Consider the following 25,292-nt stretch of genomic DNA (forward strand, 5'->3'; position numbering starts at 1 on the left):
TCGCTGCTTTGTTCGATTGCTCCTGTGGCTGATTTGCCCATAGTTTAAGGAGCAGTGATTTTATGAATGTCCCTTGCATTCTCCTTGTTTTGGTAGGCAGAGGCACTTACTCTATATTTGTGATCGTCTTTCAGAAAGTTATGCAGTATGCATTCTGTTGCTAATCATCTTTTTTACTATTATTTTTTTAATAAACTTTTAAACTCTCCTGTTGCAGGGTTCCTGAGGAGAACAGTGTTGCAGTTACCGTGACTTAAAAAAGGATACTGAGGAGCTTCCATCAGTTAGCAGTTGTTTTGAAGTGGTATTTGAGGCTTAAATTCTTTGTTAACAGAGCTTAACTCAGTAAAACACAATTCTGATTTGTTAATTCTGCAGCTTGAAGAACAACAGAACAACAATTCTTCCTGTGTTGTCTGATTCAATGACTTGGTGAATTGCAGCACTGTTGCTGCAGAGAGCTGCCTGTGAAATTTCAAAGGCAGTTCTTCTTTAGGCCATGCAGAAGGTTAGCTATAAAAAGATCTGTTGAGGAACTGAAGCAAGTAGTGAGGAACTAGAGACTTTCAGATTAATCCTTTCTCCCTAGCCCCTTGAGGAAAACTTGCTGCTGTACTTATTGTATCCGGTCTGAAATTCGGTGCAAAATTCATGAGTCATCTAAACTCTTGATAAGTTGCTGTATTACAGTGATTGGGTTTGGGCAGTCGTCTGCTCAGGCTTCAGTAAGTAGCTTCGCAGCAGAGTTCTTGTGGTGGTCTTAATACTTATCCTGTAATGTGTTTTTTTTCAACTTGTGGTTTATTTAATTCTGTCACTGTTAGCAAGCATTTAACCTCAGGACTAGTCAGAAAGCTGTTGGTAGCAGTGAGGTCAGTTTCTACACTAAGTAAATGTAAATGATGTGTACAGTTCATACCTGTTTATTAGGAGTATACACTGTCCACCAAAGTATAGCTAGTTGCCTTATGGAGAATTTAAGCAATCATGTACCGGTGAACACATGAAACCAGTATTTCTAAATAAAAATGTCCTAATTCAAAATGCCGTTACTTTAAATGGAGTTTGACTAGTTCACACCTTTCAAAGAATTTGGAATTTGCACAGATAGCTATTTAGAAACTTAAATGTCTGGTGTAAGAGACTGCATCAACAATAACATTGGGGCAAAAAGCGGGGTCAAGACAACAGTTGAACAACTGTTCTTGGCTACAACCTGATTGCCACTCTTGCATGTGACGTGGTCTCGTTCAATCTATGAAATGCAATGGATGTAAGGCAGAAGATGACATTGTCTTTTATAGCTTTGTAATAAAATTATCAATTGGGTAACTTGGCTACACATGATACGTAATAAACGTCGTCTTCAGGTGGTTGTACAAGTCACTGTCTACCAACTGTGTACTGCAGTGCTAGTTTTGCATGTTCCCATAAGGATATATTTCTTTTTTTACACTGAGAAGTGTACTACTGCTTGATGTTACTCTGTGAATTGTGTGGTGCTAGTTATTTTCTGTGCATTTCTTCTTGTCTCTTGTAGGTTTATCCAGATATGAGTCCTATCCCAGGTTTGTCTTCCCAAACGGATTTGATAGCTGTACTAATTTTCCCTTAAGAATAACTTACTAAATTATAAAGATGTTTATTGGCATTTATACTTCATTAATCTGTTGGTTGTTACACTTGATCTGCACCATTTTGCATTGTGTTTTGGATTTGAGGTGACTTGCACCTTCTCTTGACAAACTAATAAAATAGTATTTGCTAATGTGAACAGCCTTGCAGTTACAGTGCCCTAGGGGTAGTTCTTGCATATACCAGCTAGCATACTGATGGTACCAAGTTACTGATTTCCAGAGGAATTCCAAAACTCATGGACTACTTGGCTTTTGATTTCTGGATACTGTTACTAACTCTTTTTTAAAAAGTGGCAATATTTGCTGCGTCAGTTCTGCAATACAATCAGTTGAGACACTGCAATAACATTTTTCCATTTTCTTCCAAAGTAAGAACGTGCTCATTGTTCTCTGAAGCTTGTAAGCTATTAATGGCTGCCTCAAAGTCCCTCACAGCAAAATTGCTGACATGGAAGCGTTTCCTGAGGAAATATTGTCATGTGTTTTTCTTCTTTCTGCTTTGCTCAGAGCTTCTGCTTTGCATGTGTTGGGCTTGTAGGGGTGAAGTCAGGGAAATCTTCTGGAGGCACTGCAGTGGTGTGGGGAGTGGTTTGAGTAAGGTTTAGGAATAGGTCAATAGCTAAGCTCTAGTGAAACTATGATTAAACATAAATGAAACTATGATTAAACATAACTACCTCTGGCTGAGAATGAAGCTTGCCAGTTATTACCTTATCTTGTGAACGCGCAAGTCTATTTTGCTGTGTATTTTTAGGTATGCATTCTTTGCTTTTTGTCTTGAAACCCCATGTACTGGGTTAATATCTGTTTTAAATTGCCAAACGCTAGTTATTTCTTCTTCTGCTACATATGCTCATTTATTTCTCTCCATACATTAAACTTATTTTTTGTCTTTCTCTTTGCGATTCCTGCACCAGCATGATGTAGCATCGCTTCAGGAGCAAAGGATCAACAAAATCACTTCCAGAAATGCATTTTGTGCCTCTGAGTTTTGCTTCCTCAATGTCAGTTTCCTATGTTAAATACCACTTCTGTTCTGCTCCTCGTCTGAGACAGATATATATCTTTGGAATAAAGTGTAAATCGCTTTCCATGTGCAAACATCTAAATATTCATCTATGGTATAATTCTTGGATCTGTGAGTTATTTCTAGGCTTTCTGAAGCTGTGTTTGCTATTGTCTGGAAAACTTATGTTTGTGTTGGTACCACAGCTGATTCCACTGTTAGGATGATTATGTGCAATGTTACTGCAGTGCTGTGTAACAGTAGCCCCATTAGCATACATGTATATATGTGTGTATATATAATTGCCTATTCTGATTGCTGGTGCCGTAGTAACTACAATAAATATTTGAGGATGGAAGTTTGAGCATATTGTGTCAATGCAGAAATCGTGCAAGCATACTGGTGACGGTAGAGGTCAGGGCGATCGCAGTGAAAGTGTATCAGGAGTACTGACCATATAGAAAAAAGGGACAATGCACATTTAAGCTGATTTACGTTCTTATTCCTAAATAACAAATATATTTCTCACAAATACAGAATGTGTGTATATTTCTGGTGCTCTTGCAGCAAGTTCAGTTGCTCGTTGTATCCATTCAATTCCTCTGAATTACTTGTCCTACATGGGGAGAAGGGGGTTGCTAGTGAAAAGGAAGTAGTTGAATTTTAAAGCCAAAATTAGACTTGATTTTTTTTTGCGGTGAAACTCGTGTAAAATTAATGTATTGAGGACAGAGCATCCCTGAAAAATCCTGAAATGCATAAGTGTGGAATTCAAATGGAAGGAGGGAAAATGTGCCAGGGTTTTTCAGGCCTGTAAATAAATCCTAATAATAGAACACAAGTTTGTTTCTTAAATCTATTTTACTTTTTGCCATTTTAAAGCTTTTCTACAGTTGGAGAAAAAGGAACAACAAAAAATAACGATTGATCAGCCACCTAGAGGAACAAGGAAAAATTATTCCTTCACAAATGAAGAAGTTAGACAAATCGATCGGGAAAACCAAAGGCTGTTAAAAGAACTGTCCAGGCAGTCTGCAAAACCAAGGAGCAGGAGTACCACACTGAAAAAGTCGACTCTACCACCTCCTAAATTGTACCACAGCGCCCTCAACAGGCAAAAGGAGCAGCAAAGGATTGAAAGAGAGAACCTGGTGAGTTCTAAGAACTGCTTTGGATCGGTAAATTGAGGACTGCTTATTGTCGGATGTATCATTGCTAAATGCTTACAAAGCTGATTACGCAGCACTTGTAGCTTTACTGCAGTAAGTCTGCAGTGAGTTCTCATTACCATGCTGTTTGTGTAATTGTTCAGATGCTTTTTTTCCAGATGAAAATAGATTTTTCTTTGAGTTCGCTCTACTTTAGTGTAATTCAATTTAAGGGGAATTTTTGTTTACGCACTCATAATTTCGGGTAGCAGTCTAATTCTATTCATCCTACTCCATGCATCATAATTACTAGTCAAGAACAGGCTAGCAAAAAATAAAGCAATCGATACGATAGCATCAAACCCATTATATTTGAAACACGGAGGATACCATGTAGATGTCAGTTTTCGTTTTTAATCATTTTACAGCTATCCATCACTTTTAATATTTTTAGTGCTCTGCTTTTCACATTATTTGAATGTATGTGGCAATCGCAATAACTTATTTTACTGAAAACCAGAAATTCAGACTAATTTATAAGGATATTAGTAGAGCTGACAAATAATACTGTTTTTAATAAGATTTTAAGTGATTGCATTGTATTACAGGTAATGACACTTTCATATCATCTAGTTGTTCATTAATGTCTTGGAAAAGGAGATAAAATGTAGTCAAAGAAAACAATTTTTTAAAAAAACTTCACTTTCAAAAAAATTAAGGAAAATTTATAGTGGAAGTCATGTCTTTGCTCTTTCTCTTTTACTAGGTTGCAATTTCCTTTTATACAAATACAGATTTCAACATGGAGGAAGTCTAATTGTCCTCTTCAAAAAAATCCATTACATTTTAGTTTTTCCATCTTAGATATCTAGGTAGTTAAAATTTTCAAAGTGGGAAACTATAGATTATGGGTGACCAAAAGAACTCAACACACTGAAGGAATTTGGCACAAATGTGTATTATAGATATATTTCTCATTGTGGGGAGGGGAGGATATATTTTTTAGGCTTCAGTGGTTTTGAGGTGGTAGGAGGGCTTTCCTCATGCGTTGTAGATGGTTGTTCTTTGTTTGTTGAAAGTGCTGGAAGCAGGACTTGCTCTTCCATATGGACCCTGATCATCAGAGTGTATTCTTAGGCTGTGGAGAGGAAGTGCTGTGTCAGCCACATACCACCTGGAAGTAAATGCAATATTGATTCGATGGTTGCTTTGATATTAAAGTACATAATATTTTATAATACGCTTCTCTTTTACTCAAAGCCACACATTTTTGTTTTTGAAATATTGCAACATTTTATCCAAGAATGTCTTGCCTTTACAACTTCTAGATCAAAAATTCAGCACAGGTAAATACTGCTAGTCATTTCACATCTTGCTAGTTTGGTATGCTAGAGATCAGTGGTGGTTGCTTGTAGTCCAAGAAATAATATCTTTTGGTTACTTACTCATTTATGCTTTTGTTGTTAAGCATTTACTGCAGGGACATGAGTGCAAATGTTTAACTTCAAAATAATTGCTTAGAACTTAGGTTAAAGTGTCGGGCTATTTTAAACTATAAAAATACTTGGTCTATTCATGCCACCAACCTCAGGATGACGTATTTTCTTTTTTGAAGAGTGATTCACTAATACATCTTAATGTTTCACTTAACACTACTTTCACATTTGAGCAATTCTGTTTGAACACACAAAAAAACTTAAATTACATGTGCACCTGGAGCAGCGCAGTTGTAACATACTGTTTATTTTATCCCCTTTGTTGGATTACACCTTTTATAACTTTTCCTGACGTTAATACCTTGTCTAGGCAAAACTGTCCCTCGCTCCACTAAAACACCTGTGGAGCGATGCCTTTATTTACTGTTAGCAGAAAGGCAGCTTGATCTCTGGTGTAGGCATTTGGCATCGAGGCTGATGCAGGGAAAGCAATTCAAATATTAGGAAGTCAGAGAAATCAAAGCAGTTTGCTCTCTAGCTTTGTGAGAGGGGTCAAGGAGGTATAGGGAACATACGTTGCTCCCACAGGCTCTGCTAGAAAGAGCTGTGAAGGAATAAAAAGATGCATTGCTCTGAAGAACAGCGGTTCTAAGTCAACGATTTAGCTATTTACGGGAAAACACAGTTAGCAAAAGAGATCTGTTAAAATGAATATCACGGTTTTGTACTTGCTGCTTGTGCCTGTGCTCTTTCATAAGCGGAACCTGCTTTTGGTCGTTTGTCTGAGCTAGCAAGACCAGAGTGCGGCTCTTGCCAGTAGAGGACGCTGCTGACTGAGAAAACATCCTACTGCCGTTCCTGAAGGTACTCCCAGCCTTGTCTCCTCTCCACTGGAAAGGAAGTTACGCACGACACACACGTGTCCGTATTGCTACACGTTAATCACGATTTCTGCCAGTATAAATAAAATACTGAGCTTCATAGGCTGGGAACTACGCGTTATTTGAACTTCAATGGTTTGTCGTGTGATGCAAAATCTGTACTGGTGTATAAAGGTAGGTGCTTGGAGGCCTTTAACTACAGGTTTGCGGCCACTGCACCATTTCTCCATCACTTCATCTAAACTTAGAAGTAATTAAGGTCTAATGGTTGGCTTTTTTTGATTGTTTTGTTTGCTTTATTAATCGTCTGACTAGGATGTAGGTGTGTTAGATGACCGAAGTGAGCTGAGCTGCTGTGTTCAGCCCAAGTTCCTAGGGGACAAGTGACCTTTGAAGCTTACACTTGAAGTTTAGTGGAAAAGACGGTGCACGTGTAGTGCAATTCTGCAATCATAGTACTAAAGCTATAGGCTTTTTGTGAACAAAACTGTTATGGTCTGCTGATTCCTTACCTAGCTTTAAGATTCCTGACCACTGCTGTGATAATTACAATAAAGACTCACTAATTGACAGGTTGAAGGAAGGTTTTTGGTTATTTAGCATGCTACTCAATTTTGTTTTTTCCTCTTTTGTACTCTTAGCTTACTTTCTTTGTGTGGATGTCAACTGCAGACAAGCATGCCAGTTGTTCAGCTAAAAAGACTTTTCTCTAGATTGAAGTACCTGATGGATAATGATGTTTAGAGTTTGTGAGGTGAGAGCTAATTAATTCAGCTGGAGAGTTGAAGAAAATTGCAAATCCTTGTGCTAAGAACAAAAAGCTGTCCCTGAATGCACTGTTATCTCCTTCACCCTCCCCCACCTGGACTCTGCAAAGGGACAGTGGTCACTAATATGAGTGACATTAGAGGAGGCATAATATAAATAAATTTGAACAGCTGTCAAGACACACTAGTCAGCTGGTTACGATTCAAAGGAGGTGAAACTGAAGCCTTCACACATTTAAAAAGCAAGGTAAAATAAGAAAGTGTCACATTTTACCTTTTCTCTGGACTCAGTTTGGGAGTGCTGTGTTTTCAGTGTTTTTTCTTCAAAATAGCTGTAGAAAAGTATATACTGAGTTTCCTTCCTTTTTCTTTTTTCTTTTCCTAACAGCATTACAATTAGATTTAGTGTTCTACTGCTATGCCCAGAGCTGAACTAAGAGCATTTATCTTAGCCTCCCATATAGCAGCTATCTTTTAGTATGGTGTCAGGTTCCTTTGTTCCCCAATTGTTGGTAATGGGACATTTCCTTCTGTCACTGACTATATGTATTTTAGTGTCTTTACGGATACTAGTCTGTGTCCAGATGCCTAGATTTACAAAGAATTATCTTGTTCCTGGAAGATAATGGCGCAGGAATGCTTTATGGGATTGTACCTTTTAAAAATTATTATTCTACTTTTATTGTAAACTCAATATCATAATAAGAGAAGAAGATGGAGGGAAATAGAAGCTTTGGGAGGCTTTTTGCCAAGCTGAAAATCATCAATGATATTACATCATTTTGCATGGGAATGGGGAATACAGTAGTGAAAATTGTTGACTTGCTGAATGCTAATGTAATCTTGTTGAGCTTGAATCAGGAGCTCTGAGTTACTGCAATGTAATTAAGAGCAACTAATGGCATCCCTGCAATATATGTTCCTGTTAGTCATTTTTCTCCTTAATCCAGGCGTTAAGAAACGAAGACATGTTCCTGATCAGATTTATGTCATGTGATTTGATTCTTTGCTTATTAAGGCCAATGACAAAATTTCTATTGCTTTAGTGGTGTGGGATTAAGGCTACAGAGATTAAGCACTTCAGAACAAAGCAAGTGCCAGTGTTCTGCAGTCCATTTCTCAAAATGGTGTTTTAAGGAGAACGTAATGAAGGAATTAGCAGATTTAAATGGGTAATTGAAAACAAATCTTATTTGTTCAATGTACTTGTACAAGGCAGTTCCTCAGTTAAAGACCACAAGGCTTGCTAGTAAAAATACAGGGGTTGGATTAGTTCTGGTTTATGGATCTTGTAGGTCAGGGCTGCCATGGCAGTGTGTCGATGAGTTCATTGCTGTATGCAGCAGGCCCTTCTCCAAGCTACAAAAATTATAACCGCAAATAGTGTTTAAATGAACATGCGCTTGGTACAATACTCAGCAGAGGGTAGGAGTACCACAGGAGCTGTTCTCTAGTTTGCTACAAAACTTTTTCTTAGAACAGGGAGGGAACCACTTAAGCACCACATAACCTGTATCTGTTCTTTTCATATCTAAGGATGTTGTGAAGTCCAGTTTCAACCTGTTCAGAAGGTAATGTTTTAGTACTGAGAGTGGTCTGCTTTTTGCTTTAGTAATCAGGACTGAATGCTTGTCGAAATAGAGGCGTAAAAGTAAAAGCAGGGAATTGTATTTAAACTGGGGTTAAACAGGCATATGCAAATGTATGTGTGCAGAATCGAGCTTGAAATTACTACAATATCAAGGTATGTAAATTCTGTGAGGCTGTTAGAGCTGGAGTGCAGACTTGAAACATGCTTGACCTTCACAGGAAAAAGAATGTTGCTTCTACAATTCAGTTTACCCATTTGTGAATGAGCTGAAGATTTTGAGAGCTTCGATTTCTAACACAAAATAAACAAGTAATCTTTGCAAGTCTATATGCATGTAGGTATATTAGGAGACGGTGATAACTTGTGTGTAAAATGTGGGATGTAAAGTTTAGAGACAAGTCTACCATTTTGTGTTCTGTAACTGGCTTCGGTGAAGAGCTATTTCTAGCTGAAGTTCTTCCTTTGACTTTTGCTTACTTAGGTATTTCCACTTGACGGTGAACTGGCTGGCACTTGATGCAAGCACTTGTGACATATTACGTCTGAGCCAAAATGGCTTGTCCTTTCTCTCTCGCACACTGCAGGTTTCCAGTCCCCATGCATAAACTACCAAGAGTTTGCAGATTGCTATTACAGTTAGACGATGACAACTGACATCTTGTGAATACTATACCATTTACCAAGTCATTTTCTGTGTCTTTTTTGTTCTTCTAAAGCAAACAAACAAAAGCACACACAAAAAAAGGAACTATCAACAGCAAAGAACCTAAACAGGACCTGGGGGCAGATGAAGGGGGGGGGGAAATAATTTCATACAAAGTGCAGTTTAATGGTTAGACAGATTCTTGATGTCTACCACATAAGTATGCATCTAAACAATACATCCTTAATTAGTAGAGGTATTTTTAGTACTTTGGAGGTTGGTGTAATTGCAGTTTGCATTGTGTCTCATGGATAAGATGCGTGTCGTAACCCTGATAATGGTTGTGTCACTGCCAAATGTTTGTAGGCCATCAATTCAAATTAAGTTAGCGGAGGGAATGTATAGATCTATGAAAAGCAAGCACTGGAGGCTAGATGTATTACAGATGTGAGGTGATTGATTGGAAGCTGTACGTAGCAGAGTCCTTCTGAATTTTTGCCACCACAAAGTTCTCTTCTTTAGAAAAATTATGGAAATTTCTTAAATCAGTGCGTCCTGTTTCAAGAGTAAGTAGTTAGGAAGTATGAGAAACTGTGTGTATCTTATAAATACTATGTAAGTAACTGTTCTGATATGATGTTTGCTGCATGAGTGCCAGGGTTAACTTCAACAGGAGGAAATGACGTCTGTAACAATTTCAACTATAACCTCAAAAGTACATTATGGATAAAAGATGTACATAAAATCCAAAATCAATATCTAATTGTGCTTTTCTTTTTACAATTACTTTCACAGGACTGAGGTCAGTAGTTCTCTCTGGGGAGCTGTTCTAAACATGCTTGCAAAGCAAAAATCAAAATAAAACAAACTTCTCATCCTCCCCAAAACTTACCCCTCTTCTTCTAGAGTTAAACACGGAATAGGAATAGGAGAGCTCATCTTGTCTTCTGCCACCTTCACCAAACAGATGTCATTTCAAGTTACCATAACGTGCAGTGTACTATGGGGTACCAAAGATGTACTCAACACAAATGATGATATGTAACGGACACTGTCTTTTTATTGCAATGAGAAAAGTATTCTATGTGAGCAGAATAGCATGTGCTGGTCACCAGTGGAGTTGTTCGTGTTGAGAAACACTAAAAATTGTTGGGTTTATTTTTTTCAGTTAAAATAGAAATAGCAGTCTCTGAATGTTTGTTTTGTAGCTTCTTGTTCATTCTTTTTCTTGATGATGCTGTTCTTTGATATTAAGGCTTTTCTGAAGAGATTGGAAGCAGTGAAACCAACAGCTGGTATGAGACGTTCTGAACAATTGATGGACTATCAGCGCCAGATGAGTTATCTAAGTTCTTCACCATCTGTAAAAAGAGGAAAGTCTCCTTTCAGCCAGCTTAGCCCTTCTAGTAAGTACTCTGAAGTTGCAGATTCTAGTGTTTCTTTATAGGTGTTTCTCTCACTCATAATTCAGAATTACGAGGCATTTATTATTATTAAGAAAAGCAAATTAGTCTTTTTCCGATACAGAGATCATTAAATTGATACTGTTAGTTATACCAAAAATATGGTGACTGTATGAATTGTTTTTATACCATTCTAAATTTCTAATAAATCACCTTGCTAATAATCTTTGCCAAGAAGGTGAAAAAAAATCACTGTTGTAAAAAATAGTAATAATAAATAAATTTCAATTTGCCAGTGCTTTTTATTGAAAGGACAAAGCAAAAAAAAAAGTTCAAATTCTTATTTAGAAAATGTAAATCTACTGATAGTAGCTTTGTTTCTCTTAGAAATTGTGTGTGTAGTATTTGGAAGTAGGTCATGTTTCCTCATGGATCCATCCCTATGTCAGGTTAAAAAAAACACTGCACTATGGCATGTGCTTGAATTTTTTGCTCTGACTATTTACAAACAACTCAATGTTGGTTTTGGATTCAACTTAGTGAGTGATTGTTTTGTTTTTGTGGAAACTGTGGTAATGATTTTTACAGTAATAATATACCATGAAGTTTTCTGATATACCCAGCGTAAGTGTTCTTACTCTTTTTTTTTTTTCCTTGTGTGTGTTAACAGGAGGCACTTCAAGAGCATCCACTGTACCAAGTACAATGAGCCAGAAGACTGAAAGAAACACTTCTGATCCATCTGGTGGGGCATTACAGAGACCTAAGCCCACTAATGTTCGTGCTGCTTGGTTATAAGTGCGTGCTACGCCTCACATTCTGAGATGTTCCTCAGATTTCTATTTTTAGTGCTTTTGTAAATTCTATGTGCAAAAATATTCTCTGCATTGTTTAGTGATTAAAAATGCATAGTATATGATATAATTTCATATAAAATTGTTTTATGCGAACACTTTCACTTCAGTCAGTGTTTCCTGCGAGAGGAAGTATTTATGAAAGAGAGAGGTATTTAAACATACAGTAGAAATCATTAATTATTATTTTATTGTCCAATTATAAGTGGAATTTGTATCCGTGACGTGGAAGGACAATTGCTGCACTATAGGGCTTAATTCCTAGATTGTTGCTTTTCATCCTGGCTTTAGGTAAGTCTTCTGAACTTTTAGGTCATGTTCATATGACTGAAAGAATCTTCCTCGTACAGCAGCATAACGGGATGAAAAGCGGATTGTATATTCCTGCATGGTTAATGAGAATACCGAGGCTGCAGAAGGTGTTATTCTCCCATGGTTGCAGATCACTCAAGGTGATGAGCGTTTGTTTTGTACTCAAGACTGTGTCTCTTCCAGAGAATTTTAGAAGTTGTATTGGGACCTTTGCGTAGGAAAGAAGCATCTGATGATATGTGAACACCACTGGGTAACAGAGACTGAAGTTTGAAATGAAAAACAGTTTCAGATTGACTCTTAGAGTCAGTTTTAGATACTTCACAAGCTAGAGAACAGTAAGCAAAGGAAATATTTCATGGCCCTTCTTTTGCAGACCCTTGCCCTTCTCAGTGGGAAGATAAAAGCTTGAACTGCAGGAAGCTTCAACATCTGCTTTTGAAAGCAACTGTTAATCACCATTTGAAAAAAAAAGTGTTGAAAACAAAATCGTATGCTTCTTAACCTATTTTTAATGTTATGCACATACCAAATATTTGCAGTAGCGTCAAGCTTCCTTATCAAACATCCATTTGTAAGGGGAACAAAGTTTAATGCTGTTGGCAAATAGTACATAATAGGCTTTATTTCTATACATGAAGGCAAACTTCTAGTGAGCTTATTTTGTAGGACTGTAGTCTTATAAAGAGCATAAATTATGATGCCAGTGTCTGGAACCCTGCTTGCTTACCCAGCATCTTCCCAGGAGAGATGCAGGAAATCTTTGTGTTATGTATACGGAAAAAAGCTGTATTCAATAATGCCAGGTCTTGGCCTTACAAAAAAAAAAAAACTTATCATTCTTTGCTCATGCTTGCATGAGAGCTTCAGCTTTCAGGTATTCTGCATTGTAATAGGCTTTTCGCTTGGTCCTGTATGACAGTTTGGCAGAGCTTCTGCACCTGGTGATCTGCAGATCAAATTTAGCTGTTTGACGATATATGAAGTTTTATGTTTAAGCAGCATTGTGGCAAACAGATTTTATTACAATTATTATTCATTGGTAGGGACTGTAAGGCTTTTTTTTGCATAGTGCTGCTGTATTTATTTGTACTCTTGTGCTAGTTAAAATTATTCACTATTTAAAGATTTTTGTCCTTGAATGTGAATAAGAGTTTAAATACTTCTGAATGTTCATATAATAATTCTCTTCTGTAAAAGAATTCACAAAACAGATTACTTCTAATCACTGCTTCTTATTTTATTTAACTTTGGTATGAAATACTGTCAATTTTATATGTCATTTTTGTAAACCGTAAGAAATAAAATATTTAACATGAAGTGTTTGTCAATGCAGTGACTTCTTTAAGAATGTGACATTTGATACTAAATTGCAAAGGATGTCATTGGAGAAATGCTTCATGCTACCTGTAGTCAGGGGAAATGCGAAGAATCACTATTCATTGATACGTTTTACTTGTTAGTGACTGGTGCAGTGGGGTGGTTTTTGCTTTAAGTAAGCCATATTGACAGTCTTCATTAAATTAGATAATTTCATCAAGATTTTTATGGCAACAAATTCTACTTCTGGTAGACTTATTTCTGTTTGATTTTTTTCCTGTAAGTTGTCACTTTTTCTTCTGCCTTTTTCTCCACCTCCAGAAGATTTCTTCAAACAAAATGCAAACTGTTTCTCTTCCTACTTAAAGCAAGCCACCACACTGAGTTGACATAGTTTCAGATGGAGACCAATTTCCTTGCTAAAGTGACAAGATACTCATTTTGAGTGACAACACTGGAGTACTGATTTCACTGCAGTGAGAAATGGACTGTGATGCCTCTGTTACGTTTCTGCTCTGGAGGTGTCCATGCTTCATTGTGGGCTGCCTTTCTTCCAGGAATTGGGTTCTGCTGCGTAGCCCTTCTGCAGCACTGAAGGTCTTAATGAAGGTCCTAGCTGAGATTGGCTATATGGTAAGAACAGGGAGTGATCATGTATTCCTGCGTGGCTAGCTGAAATAGGAAGGGCGTTTTCCCAAGCAGACTGCTGAATCCTCTAGAATTCTATTTTAATTCCAGTGAATCCAAGAGATTTGAGCTAAGCTGGTAGAATCACACAAGGCCATTCCTCATACAGAGGTTACAGGCTTTCCTCTGTGCCACAGCCTGTCTTCTAGTAGACTGTTTGCAGGCTTTACTGAAGAACCTGAGGCATCTCTGCTATTATCCCCTCACTCGGATGAGCATTTGTCTCACTGTCCCAAATCAAATGGCTGGCTACCTTTTATGTCATCTTCTATGGCGTATGCGGACTTAGCACTGGACTCTGTTTTCCTGATTGTCAACTACTGAGTTTCAGGATAAACCCCTGTAAAAAGCCTTGAGACTTCTCCTTCTAACAGATTTACACTTTAATCTGAGTGTTTTTTCCTTGTTCTCATTGGTCAATAGACAAAAATAGCCTCCTGTCTGCCCAATCTGGGCAGCTCATTCAGTCATCTGGCAGATGAGAGCTTCAGCTTTTCTCTGAAGCCTAGTCTGCACATCAGTGTGGTAGAGATCAAGGCAGTGAGGTCACGTATATCAACCCTTCTAGAAGCTGCATCATATGCAGGTGATGATGGGTATTTCCACTGTGATATATCAGCAAGCCAGATGGTGAGGGGTATAAAAGGGAAATGGTTTATTTTCTTATCATTCTTACGCAGGGAAACGGATCATTTTATGGATCTGGTATGCTGCACCTGATGCTCAGTCTGTAGTGTCTGCCTGTTCAAAGTCTTGAGCAAAATAGCGGATAAAGCATGTCACTTGCATGTCACTTCCACCTGCTGAATGAGAAGTCCAGAGCTGTCTTCCAGGACTTGAGACTGTTTGAGGTCAGCTTCATGTTTCATTATACCAACAAGGATTGCTGATGTTTGTGATGCGGTTCTGGTTTGTCTTCAGGATACGTGGTTCTAATACCTTGGTCAGGTAAGCTTCTATACACCTCCTGGTAACTTTCCACCTGGCCAAAATGAGACAGCATTTGCCAACAGTGATCCTTGCAGCTGTGTCATTTCTTGTTCCAGGATCACTTGTGTTATTCACCTAAAACGCCATTCTTCATTATTATTGCTGCAAGCTCTGATGTATGGAAAATCATTGTTCTCTCCACTGCGTTACGTGGTGAGAGCTTGAGACAAAAAAAAGTCTCAGTTCTCCCCACAGTGCCTCTTAAAACTAGTGTGCTATTGAGACAGTTTTCTTGTTTAAAGGGTCAGAAAGCTCAGTCAGGGCTGAGATTTCCCCACCTGGGGCGTGAGCAGGAAAGTGTGCTTTGATGCTTTTCTCCCTTGTATCCTAGGTTGGCTAGTGGGGCTCTGTCTGAGATTATCCTAGTAAAAGTAACTGGCATCCCAGCACATTATTTTCTGGTTTTTGAATTGCTTTGCAGGTTGTATGGTGGTTTTTCTTCCTTCTGCTCTGCCCCTCAGCATGTCTTAAACTCTTCTGTTTGTTTTTTGTTTTTAAGAACTGAGGGCTGCTCCTTCCATAACAAGTACAGGGCAGAGAGTAGAGGTCTTCACCTTCGGAAAGGTAGGGAGGAGTCTATCTGTGGTCGTATATTCTTCCCTTCGCTCTCTGCAGTCCCACTCTCTGTGCTCTTTAGTGATGCTTATCCTTCAGAGCCAGCCTGAAGGTCCTACCTTGTTCTCATCCAAAAGGTGCGTGTCTCGGTTCCCTCCCCAGGTAGCGTGCTTTCTGGACTGAGGAGTACCGTATATGTCAGATGGCAGGTGGGCTTTGTCTTCTCGTATTACGAGAGCATATTAGCAGGCTATTCAGGACAGGCTTCCCTGTGTTCAAGTGTGAGACACAAGGGAAACAAGGGAATAGTGATTATGATGTTGACTTTACAGTGTACCTGTCTGTGAGGTGCAAATGGATCGAGGCGGGGTATTGTCTGTGGCCCAGGCTCATTTGACTGTAGTAGTAAAAAGACTCTGCAAAACCAAAAACCATCAACTTGGCTGCCAGCTTTACAGAGCTGGTGCCTGGATTTTTAGTTTAAACTTTCAGCAAGTGTTACGCCAAGTGCCATGCACATACATCGGTGCTGCTTTCAGGGGAATGGCTATTTAATTGACAGTTTTGAGCTCATACATGAAGTATCTTAGTGGAAAGTACTGCCTGTGATCTGCCACAGGCTGTGTATATGCATAAGCATGTAAGCAGAAATAAGGAGCTTTTTGCCCGTGTTTTCATAATGTACTATTTTACCTACTGTCTCTTCCCCCAGTGTGATTTTCCTGTACCAGTGTTCCTCACTTTCCTTTTTAATAGCTTTCACTTTCCCTTTGTTTATGCCATTTTATTTTTTCCGGAATTTTCCAGAATATATATTTTTTCAATCATTATTTCATTTAGACCCTTCTGAAATTTCTTTTGCTTCCTCTTAATTCTTTCATTGGTCATTCACACATAAAATTGCCCCCAGAATGTGGTACCTTTTTATATTAGTTTGACATTGCCTTTGGTATTGTTGTAGCCAACTAGGATCTTCTCTAAAACATCCAAAAGCCATAAGCAACCTTGTCAGTGAGGTAAATGAGAAATGAATGGCTACAGTGTGTTTGCAGGCTTTCTCATAAGGAACCATTAGGAATGTGTGGAGGAAGGAGAAAAGGAAGAGAGAGGGCAGAAGCAAGCAGGTAAAGGTTTCTAAGACTACTGCAGTAAGCACCTGGATTTTCTTCACAATCATATGGTTCAATAGGTTGCAACCCTGGTTATTTACTACCAGGAAGAAAACATACCACATATCTGAAGAAGCGTTTAGATGTTGACCATGAGAGAAGGGAGAAGAAAAGACTAAACCAGATTTAAAGGGGCACTGTTCCTCATAGGAGGAAAAGAAAGAAAAAAAGAGAACAGAGCAGAAGCCTACAAGTTCAAGGAAGAAGTTGTCTCCCTACGTCAAAAACTGATTTAAGCAAAGAAGCTGAAACACATCAGACCTCATCCAACAGGCGCACTTCCTTTGTGTGAGCAATCAAAAGTGATTGCCACCTATGTAGGTAATTCAGAAATCAAAACTAATCTATAACTGTTGGACCAATTGCTTCTATTCTTCATGTGGATAGATGTTGCCTCCATATAATATTTAGTATCTCATTCCTGTTTTCAGGTAGAGCAGAGGTGCTGGTCTGAAGCTACAGCAAACACGCTTAGACCATCATACTAAGTAACAGAGCTGGGACTACCTGCATCTGACAAGAAATTAATTTTAAATAGAGGAAAGGGAAAATTGGATGCCAAAGCACAGAACCTGGAACTAATCAAAGATATGAATCTTGTAGCATTCCATTTTCTTCTACTTACAAAACTCATCTGACTATTCAATTATGACTCTTCACAGAGTATGCCTGCGGCGGTCCTATGATAGTCATGTCCAATAGTAACCAAAGTAGAGTGCACAAATACATTTTGGGAGGACTTGTTCCCTTTAAACTCTAAAGTCAGCTGTTTTCACAGTAAGGGATAATATTCTTTGCATCATGTTGCTTTTGCATATTGAATTGCTCCAGCTTTTGCGCACAAGCAATGCTGTGAGACAAGGTGTCAAGGAAAGGCAGCTTACAGCAGTTATGGTACCTGCAGGAACCTCCCACTTCATGCTGTGATAACCCCTCACTAGAACAGTACTGCTCAGTCATCACTTCTACTAGTAACTGCATGGCCTTTTACCTTCCACTACCTCTAGTGTGATTCCAACATGGTTTCCACCTTTTTCCCTCCCCTAGGGTACTGTGATACACACTCCAGAACCTTGTCAAAAAAAACACCTCGGGATACCTCACTTTTGCATATGAAGTAAAAGATGTAGACGAAATAAACTATTTAACTGAAAGACTATGCAAGTGTTAAGTCTTACCGCTTTTCTGAGGTGGATTCATAGACTACATATAAACAAATGTTAACTGAATCACTGAGCTAGCAACAACTCACTTGCCTTCCTTTGCCCGATTAGACAGGGAGCCTGTTCTTCATTGGATTCACAACAATACAGCATCTGAAGTTTAAAAACTCTGTATGGGGCATGTTCTGATCTCCCTGGTAGTATCTCAAGTTGTTAACTATATTCCCAACTACACTATTACTGAAATAATTTGGAAGCACTCCATTATAGAATGCTTTTTCAAGTTAAAAAAAAAAAAAGCATGTGACTCCACTATGAACCAAGAACGATTCATCTACATTGCCCTGTCTTAAAGTATCAAAGCAGCTAAGGCCAGCTGGCAGTTTAATCTATGTGACAAGTGGCTGCAGCATCCTCAAGCTTAACTTCCTTAGAATGGTTAGTGGTAATTCTAATGGCAAACCTACCTACTTAAAGCTCTGTTGGAAAACTTCCAAGAAAGTTGGCCAGTACCAAGCAATCATTAGTAGGGTGCTGATTAGCACACCACCTTAAAGAACATGGTTGCAGTGTGTTCAGTGTACTGAAAACAACAGGAGAAGTTCATGAATATATTAATTTATTTCATGAGTTCAGTTTTAGTTCAATTGAACATCAGAGTAGACAACTTTTTGCTTTGTGAAGATATAGGGCATTTTTGACACAGTATTTCCACCTTCTACAAAGTATGTTTTAAAAAACATCATTATGGTCTCGACCATATAACTTGTCAGTGAAGAAGCTGCAGTTATAAACTCACAGCCTAGTGTTTTAATATAGCTTATATTTCCAGAAATGCTTTATACTTAATATCAGATCAAAAATACAGCTTTAGAAGAAAACATTTTAATCCATGTCATACACGTCATAGTGCTGTTGGGTAGCTAGAGACATTAGTAAACTCCGTACTTCTGCAGATCTCATTAAGAGTTCACATTATTAGATTTTAAGCTAGGTGTAGACCACCTAAGTCTTGTGCATAGACAAAGTGCATTACCCGGAATTTGGAGGGGTATTAAATACATACACAGGTTCCAATACAAATGTTAGAGAAATTTTCGTACAAAATGCAACTGTGCTGTAGTGGACAAATTTTAAATAAATGCCTCCTCATCTCAAACAGATATCCTATTCATAACTTTCATTCTCAGTTTCCCTAGGAAATATTTTGTTGTCCATTACATCACAACAATTTTTAAAAAAGTTGATTGAGAACAATTGAACTAATTATGATGTTATGTTTTAGACATATTTCTTGATTTCATCATAAAGTACTAATACAAAAGCTCCGCCCATGCCTCTCAACACATTCGACCAGGCACCTTTGAAGAACGCTTTCGATCCTTCATCTTTAGCTATCTTCTTCCAACAATCAATTGTGCCCTTGTACATAATATCAGCTGTGGAAACAAACAAATGTCAGAAGGCAAAGTCCATTTCAACTTCCCTATATTTTAAAAATAACAAAATAAGTAAAGCATAACCAAGAATTTGAAATTAAGTGCTTAGTTTAGGAATCATCATTTTAATTTGCCACAGGAAAATCAAAACAAATCAACTCTCAACCTCTTAAATGAATACCATAGAAATAACCCACAATGCCCTTCCTTTTTTTAATTAGGATTTCTATAAAAGGGTCATTGGTTTTCCGTAACAATATAACCCACACCTCCCATCACATCCCAATGAAGCGACACTTTCCAGTGCCAGAACACCACAGGAGCAGACTTATTCTTACCTCCCTTTCGGCCAGACTGCATCATCATCCTACGTCGCACGGTATCAAAAGGGTACGAAACCAGCCCTGCTACTGCCGTGACAGTCTGGGCAATCATCCAGCTCACTACGATATGCACGTTCTTTGGGTCAGGCAACATACCTGTCATCAAGAACAAACGAACGATGAGAGTCAGTACAGAGGGAAAGGGTGGTGGGAAAGAGGACTGTGGAAGGAACCATCACCCACCAACCCCAGGAGTTGCTCAACCTAAACAACAGGAACATGCCTACAACTTCTCCCTTTGTCCATATTTGACCATGAACAGGTGCAATGAGTGAAATGAGCTTATAGGATTGTTGGATTTTGTGATATAGAGCCTACTTCGTGCTCCTGACCTCTCTTGGAGAACCTCTCCTTGTGTCATGAAGTACAGGGAGCAACAAGCCATCTGTACAAGCCTTAAGAAAACAGAAAGAAGAAGAGAGAAACTATAAGGTGTCTGGAAACACACTGCAAACCCATGGCTTCTGCTCAGAGCAGCAAGTTGAGGAAAGCAGGAATGCATTTCAGAAACACCTGCGCTTATTCCAGCAATAGCAACCTGAACTGGTACTAAGCCAAGCCCCGCTTGTCCTCACAGGGCAGCGTGCCCTCATGGGCCTTTATTTGTGGGATCTTCCCTCGTGTTCACCGCTCCGTCCACTTCTTACCCTTGGCCGTGTCATAAACCCCAAAATAGGCTGCTCTGTAGATGATGATGCCCTGGACAGACACACTGAATCCTTGGTACAGGCCCTTCAAGCCGTCGGACTTGAAGATCTTGATGATGCAGTCGCCCAGCCCCGTGAACTCCCTCTCGCTCGCTCCTTTGCCCACATCAGCCGCCAGCCGGGTCCGGGCGAAATCCAGCGGGTAGACAAAGCAGAGGGAGGTGGCACCCGCGGCGCCCCCAGACGCCAGGTTCCCAGCAAAGTAGCGCCAGAACTGCTTGTGCCTGTCCACTCCCCCCAGGAAGATCTGCTTGTACTTGTCCTTGAAGGCGAAGTTGAGGGCCTGGGTGGGGAAGTAGCGGATGACGTTGGCCAGGTTGCCCCTCCAGAAGGAGATAATGCCTTGCTCCTTGGGGATGCGGACGATGCAGTCGATGATGCCCTTGTACTGCTTCTCCGCCGTGATCTGTTTGCTGGCGTGCTGGACCTGGACGGAGGAAGAGGAGGAGGAGGAGGAGGAGAGGGAGGGCAGAGAGAAGGACACAGCACCGGTCACCCCGCGCCACGGCCGGCCCAAGGGCAGCGACACCGCCGCCTGGCCCGGCTCCCGCTGCCCCGGGCAGCTCCCGCGTAACCGGAGCCGGCCGAGCACCTGCCCTTATTTAGGCACGCCGGGACGAGCCGGGACGAGCCGAGCCGGGACGAGCCGTGCTGTACCGGCACCCACCTGCATGGCCACCCCGCCGGGACGCCCCCCTCCACCACCACCACCGCCACCGCCACCCCCAAGGGCAGCCGGCGCCCCCCGAGCCCGCTCACCTGCAGCAGCAGCTTCACCCTCTCGATGGGGGCGACGGCCGTCTTGGAGATGGCGGCAGCGACCCCCCCGGCCAAAAAGTCCTTGAGGAAGCTGAGCGCTTGGTCACCCATCTCGGCAGCCGGTCCGTCACCCCCCGCCCGGAGACAGCCCTCGAGGCGCCCACCTCCCCGCCCGGCCGGCCAAATGGCCCCCTGCCCCGCGCCGCCCCCCTTATAGCCCGCGGCCTCTCGCGATAGGAGGAGGCGTCCCCCCGGGGCGCGCCCATTGGCCGCGACCCCCCGGCGGCCCGCCCCCGCCGGGGGGCGCGAGGCGGCGCCGCCATGTTCCCCCCCTCGGGGCGGCGAGGGCCGGCGGGCTCGGGACGTTTAAAGGGCAAATTAAAGTTATCTGGTGGCTGCCCGGGACGCGGCGCCAGAGCATGTGCCTGCCGTATTAATAGCTCCGGGAGGCACCGCAGGGGCCGGGGGGCCTGGCAGGGACACCGCAGTTAACCGTTTCGCAGAAGCGGGACACAACCAGCTCGGTGGATAAAGTCAATTTGAAGAAGCAAAAGCGCTTTGAGCGTTGACTTCGTGTGGGGGTTCACACCTCCCTGTTGTCACGTCCTCCCACAGAGGTGGCCCATGGGCTGCACAGACCCCTCAGAAGGTGGCACGGTGCTGCGCGGGTGCTCAGACACGTCAGGAGCCAGAAACTGGAGTGTCCTCCCTGAGGCGAGGACATGGACAGCTCCTTTCTGTTAAATACCCTTCATCAACCTGCCGGCCTCGAGGTCTTTCAATATCCCCGCGTGCCCCAGGGCCTGGCTTTCCCATAGAGGGGACAGCGTGCCCTCCTGCATCATGCCCTCGTTTCGGCCTGGCAAGGTCAGAGCCTCCGCAGGAGCCGCAGCTGGTCACCTCCAGAGCACGGAGGGAAGGGACTCCAGGAGGCACGTGCCCTGCAATGCTCGAGTTGCTTGGCTCATGCCGGTTGGGAAAGATCACTAAAGGCTATAGTGAAACCCTGCCTTCATTCAACACCCAGCACACAGTGAAGTGCACCGGTCCCAAATGAAGATTAAATGCCTTCCTCGTTACTTTCCGTGCTTCTCCTGTGTTCTTTCTAGCTGGCACCCCTGAGAGCTTGTAGTTCCCTGTTGGGTGACTTCGTTGCATGGAATACTTACATAAAAGCCTTACATACACAAAATACTTACATGCAAATTGTACCGATGAGTTTGCCCTAAAAAGGCATTCGGATGTCTTGTAGGACAATGTTTTGCTGAGGAATGCTGGGGGCAATAAGGTCAGCTTTAATCTGGTAATATATTATCAATAATGGAAATAGGATTCATCTTAATGTAGGTGCTAAAAGATTGGCCACTCCATGAAGAGACATTCCCTTCAGGACAGCAAATCTCTTCTTGCTGACGTGTATGTTAGCACGAGTTAATAAGGCTGTAAATTTGATCCGCAGGCTCTCTTGCCCTCTGCTGCTCTTGGGTCTGTTGAGGTAGAGGTCTTTTCTCATGAGCCTCAGCTCTGGGAAACCGACAACAGCTGTAACATCCCAGAGTACCCTTTGCACCTTAGCTATCAAGAGCAGATGGAGTCTTTTCCCTGCTTCTAAGAAATGGAAAGAGAGGTTGCCTCAAGAGACCTTTTTCTTGAGCAAGGACTGAAAGCGGGTACGAGCAGGAAGCCTAAAATTAGAGTGTGAGTTGAGGGGTTTATTGTTTAACACATGTAGCTACCTGCTGCTCTTGACCTTCCCTTTTTCTTCCTCGTACTTTACTCACCAAATCTAGCGTCTCCTCTTTTCACAGGAAAGTAAATATCCCTTTAACATCTCAGGGTTTCTGCTGCTGGTTTCATGCAGCCCCACGGGATGGCAGTGCTCACAGCTGCTGCCTGGCCGTCCGTCCTGCTGAGGTCTCCTCAGTGTGTGCAGTCGGGTGTGTGCCAGTGCCCTGCTGACAGCAGGGTGACAGTGGGTGACAGCAGCGTGGTACTGGGGAGGATGGGGAGGGAGGATCTGGAGCAAGACTACACGGGAGGGAAGGTGTTTTACCCGCTTCTCCTCAACATTAACATAATTCCAGTTAGTTTTTGAAGTTGTTGTTATACATCACCATCCCATTCCACAGAAGCTCTTTAGTTTGATGTATATTTCTGTAGCAGTGGTGCTCTTTACCCACAGCTGCACAGCAATGCACTGAAAGTGAATAGTCACTTTTCTGCTTCTGATCTCCCTTCCCAGAACCCCGATGCCTAGTTTCAAGGGACACTCAGCTCTTAAACTGTGTTATCAGTGTTAAAAGCAGGGCTAGACCAGGGCATGTGCCTGCTGCTCTGCTTGGTTTCTTTCATTTGTTTTTTGTTCCAAAATTCCTGTTGTGGATCTTCCGCATGTATGACAATCAATCTTTTTTATACTACCTCTGGTAGGAAATCAAATGTGCTCTGTAAAGGACTTTTCACTAACAACACCAGCACCACCAAGCAAGGATAAGGATTTCCACTATCTGGAAATGTCAAATGTCATAAAAAAAAAAAAAAAAAAAAAAAAAAAAAAAGTAAAAGGAGCTTGTTTTTTCATGGAATTAGTTGGTGTTTAGTGCTCTGATACTTTTTTTCCCTTTTTCCATACAGTAATGGTTAAGTGGCTGAGTTTGTGGATGCTCTGTGCTGCTGACAGCATAAAGACACTGGAATTTGTTCCTAAAATTTTGAGCTAAAAATAATAACCTAGATCTACATTTTCAAAAGAGATTAGTGACTGCATTGTGCTTTGATGTGTGAACAGCCAGCTCGAAACACTACAGGAGATCAACTTTCACCAAATATTGTGTACCCTTCTTTAGTTGCATTGCTGAAACACTAGGAACTCTAGCACTGAGGCTAGGCCAGACCCAAAATAAAAAAGCGTTTTCTCAGAAATCAGCAGTCTCGGTCTGACAGCAGACACAAGAGGGAGCACAAGGAAGCTGTAAAACCACGCTGACCCCCAGCGTAGACAGCGGTGTGTGGACAGTTTGTTGGCAAGGTGCCAAGAAGGTGGCTCTGTTTTGTTTTCAGGAAAGATTTGTGGTGTTCCCATAAACTCTCCATGTAAAAGAGTGGTTTATGTTTGTGGTCAGTTCCTCCTAATTAAGAGGAAAAGCATGGGAGAAAGCACAAGAGTGACAGTTTGAAAATGCATAATGAAGACTAATTTTGTGGTCTGACTGGTCCGGTGTGATATGTGAAACTCTAGGAAGATATCCTGGTCAGAGATGGATACTCAATGATAGGCTTAGAGAGTGATCCATGGTGACGATGAATGAAGGCAGCAGGAAGGATGGAGGACGGGAAAAGTTTAAAATCTCTTGGTTTTATTCACACTGAGAAGGTGCTTCATAGACTCCTCAGGTTTTTAGGCAGAGATCAGAGAAGATGGCGTTGAAACAGAAAAGTTTCATCTGAATTATCACAGTAGGAATAATAGCTCAGTTCACGCTCCTGGAGGAGATGAAAATTAAAAATGTACAGGGAAGAGGCATGAAACAATATCAGATGTCCTCAGAGACAGTGGAAGCAGCAGATGCAGCAAGTTGTCTTAAAATAGAGATTTTACAAGAGAGTGAGACAGCCCAAAGAAGCCAAATGGGAATGAGAGCTGAGGAAAAATAACAGAGCATTAGAAGTGGTGAAAAGCAGCCAGGTCTTCAGTTACACTGGAAAAGCAGAAGAAAAAGTGAGGAGGATGGCACAACTGGAAGGGGAGACATTTAAATGTTCTTGGAGGAAGCAAACCTGATCCTGGGCTGGCCAGGAAAATGAAGCAGAAGGCCGACTGAGGTATGTGCATGACAACCTGACTTCATACTTCAAGACACAGGAATGGAGAGCAAAAAGCAGAGAGAATCTACAGTCAAATCTGTGCTGGAGAAGAAAGATGGGGCAGAAGGAAGAGGACTGAGATTATATGACATCATATCAAGCTGATGAAATGAAAATCATAAAAAAAATAAAACACAAATGAGAGGACATGAGAAAAGACACAGCAGGCAAGGAATGAGGTCAGGGAAGGATGGGGCAACAGAGATTTGAAACAGCAATGGTTGCTGCTAACCACATCGATGGAATGGCCCTCTCAGGGAGTGGGACACCGAGTGATGAGTGCAGAGTAAATGATCAGGCCAGGGCAAGGAAAAATGGGGGCGTCTGCTATATGGTGTCAGCAAGGACATCAGCATGGAACCTGAAGCTTCATGAGGATGTGTGAAAAGTTGTGAGGAAGGCAAGAGAGGCAGGTGAAATTGCAGAGGAAAGCTTATAAAGAGTTGCAGAGTGGCCAGCTGACAGTTCTTCGGAGGGGAGATGGGTGGAGATATTGCTGAAAAGAAGACAAAAGAGTGATGAGGATGGTGGGGAAGTTGGACTGGGAGCACCCCAAGCGTGAGAGTGAGGGATGGATT

General features: G+C 41.2%; 2 protein-coding genes across 10 annotated transcripts in view; one reads left to right on the forward strand and one right to left on the reverse strand.

The window, feature by feature from the left end:
- Positions 1 to 12,994, forward strand: part of CFAP97 (cilia and flagella associated protein 97) — a 29,660-nt gene extending 16,666 nt beyond the window's left edge. For all 9 annotated transcript variants that reach the window (XM_040554473.1, XM_040554474.1, XM_040554468.1 and 6 more), the window contains 3 exons: positions 3,526 to 3,794; positions 10,365 to 10,515; positions 11,183 to 12,994. In XM_040554473.1, coding sequence (XP_040410407.1) covers positions 3,526 to 3,794; positions 10,365 to 10,515; positions 11,183 to 11,310 — 548 coding nt within the window. In that variant the 3' untranslated portion in view covers positions 11,311 to 12,994. The remainder of the gene's footprint in view (positions 1 to 3,525; positions 3,795 to 10,364; positions 10,516 to 11,182) is intronic.
- A 5,170-nt stretch (positions 12,995 to 18,164) lies between these two features.
- SLC25A4 (solute carrier family 25 member 4) lies at positions 18,165 to 21,056 on the reverse strand. The gene is made up of 4 exons (XM_040554477.1): positions 20,851 to 21,056; positions 20,032 to 20,518; positions 19,340 to 19,480; positions 18,165 to 19,001 (listed from the first exon to the last, which is right to left on the reverse strand). Exons 1-4 carry the CDS (start codon positions 20,959 to 20,961, stop codon positions 18,844 to 18,846), a joined length of 897 nt encoding a protein of 298 aa, XP_040410411.1. The 5' UTR covers positions 20,962 to 21,056; the 3' UTR covers positions 18,165 to 18,843.
- Between the last annotated feature and the right edge of the window lie 4,236 nt (positions 21,057 to 25,292).

This window comes from Cygnus olor, chromosome 4, assembly GCF_009769625.2.
Source record: "Cygnus olor isolate bCygOlo1 chromosome 4, bCygOlo1.pri.v2, whole genome shotgun sequence".
Classification (NCBI taxonomy): domain Eukaryota; kingdom Metazoa; phylum Chordata; class Aves; order Anseriformes; family Anatidae; genus Cygnus; species Cygnus olor.

Coding starts and splice junctions, on each gene's coding strand:
- SLC25A4 (XM_040554477.1), bottom strand. CDS start 20,961: ATGGGTGACCAAGCGCTCAGCTTCCTCAAGGACTTTTTGGCCGGGGGG. Junction 20,519..20,850: donor GGGTGAAGCTGCTGCTGCAG/GTGAGCGGGCTC, acceptor TCCTCCGTCCAG/GTCCAGCACGCCAGCAAACA. Junction 19,481..20,031: donor GGTTTATGACACGGCCAAGG/GTAAGAAGTGGA, acceptor TCTTGATGACAG/GTATGTTGCCTGACCCAAAG.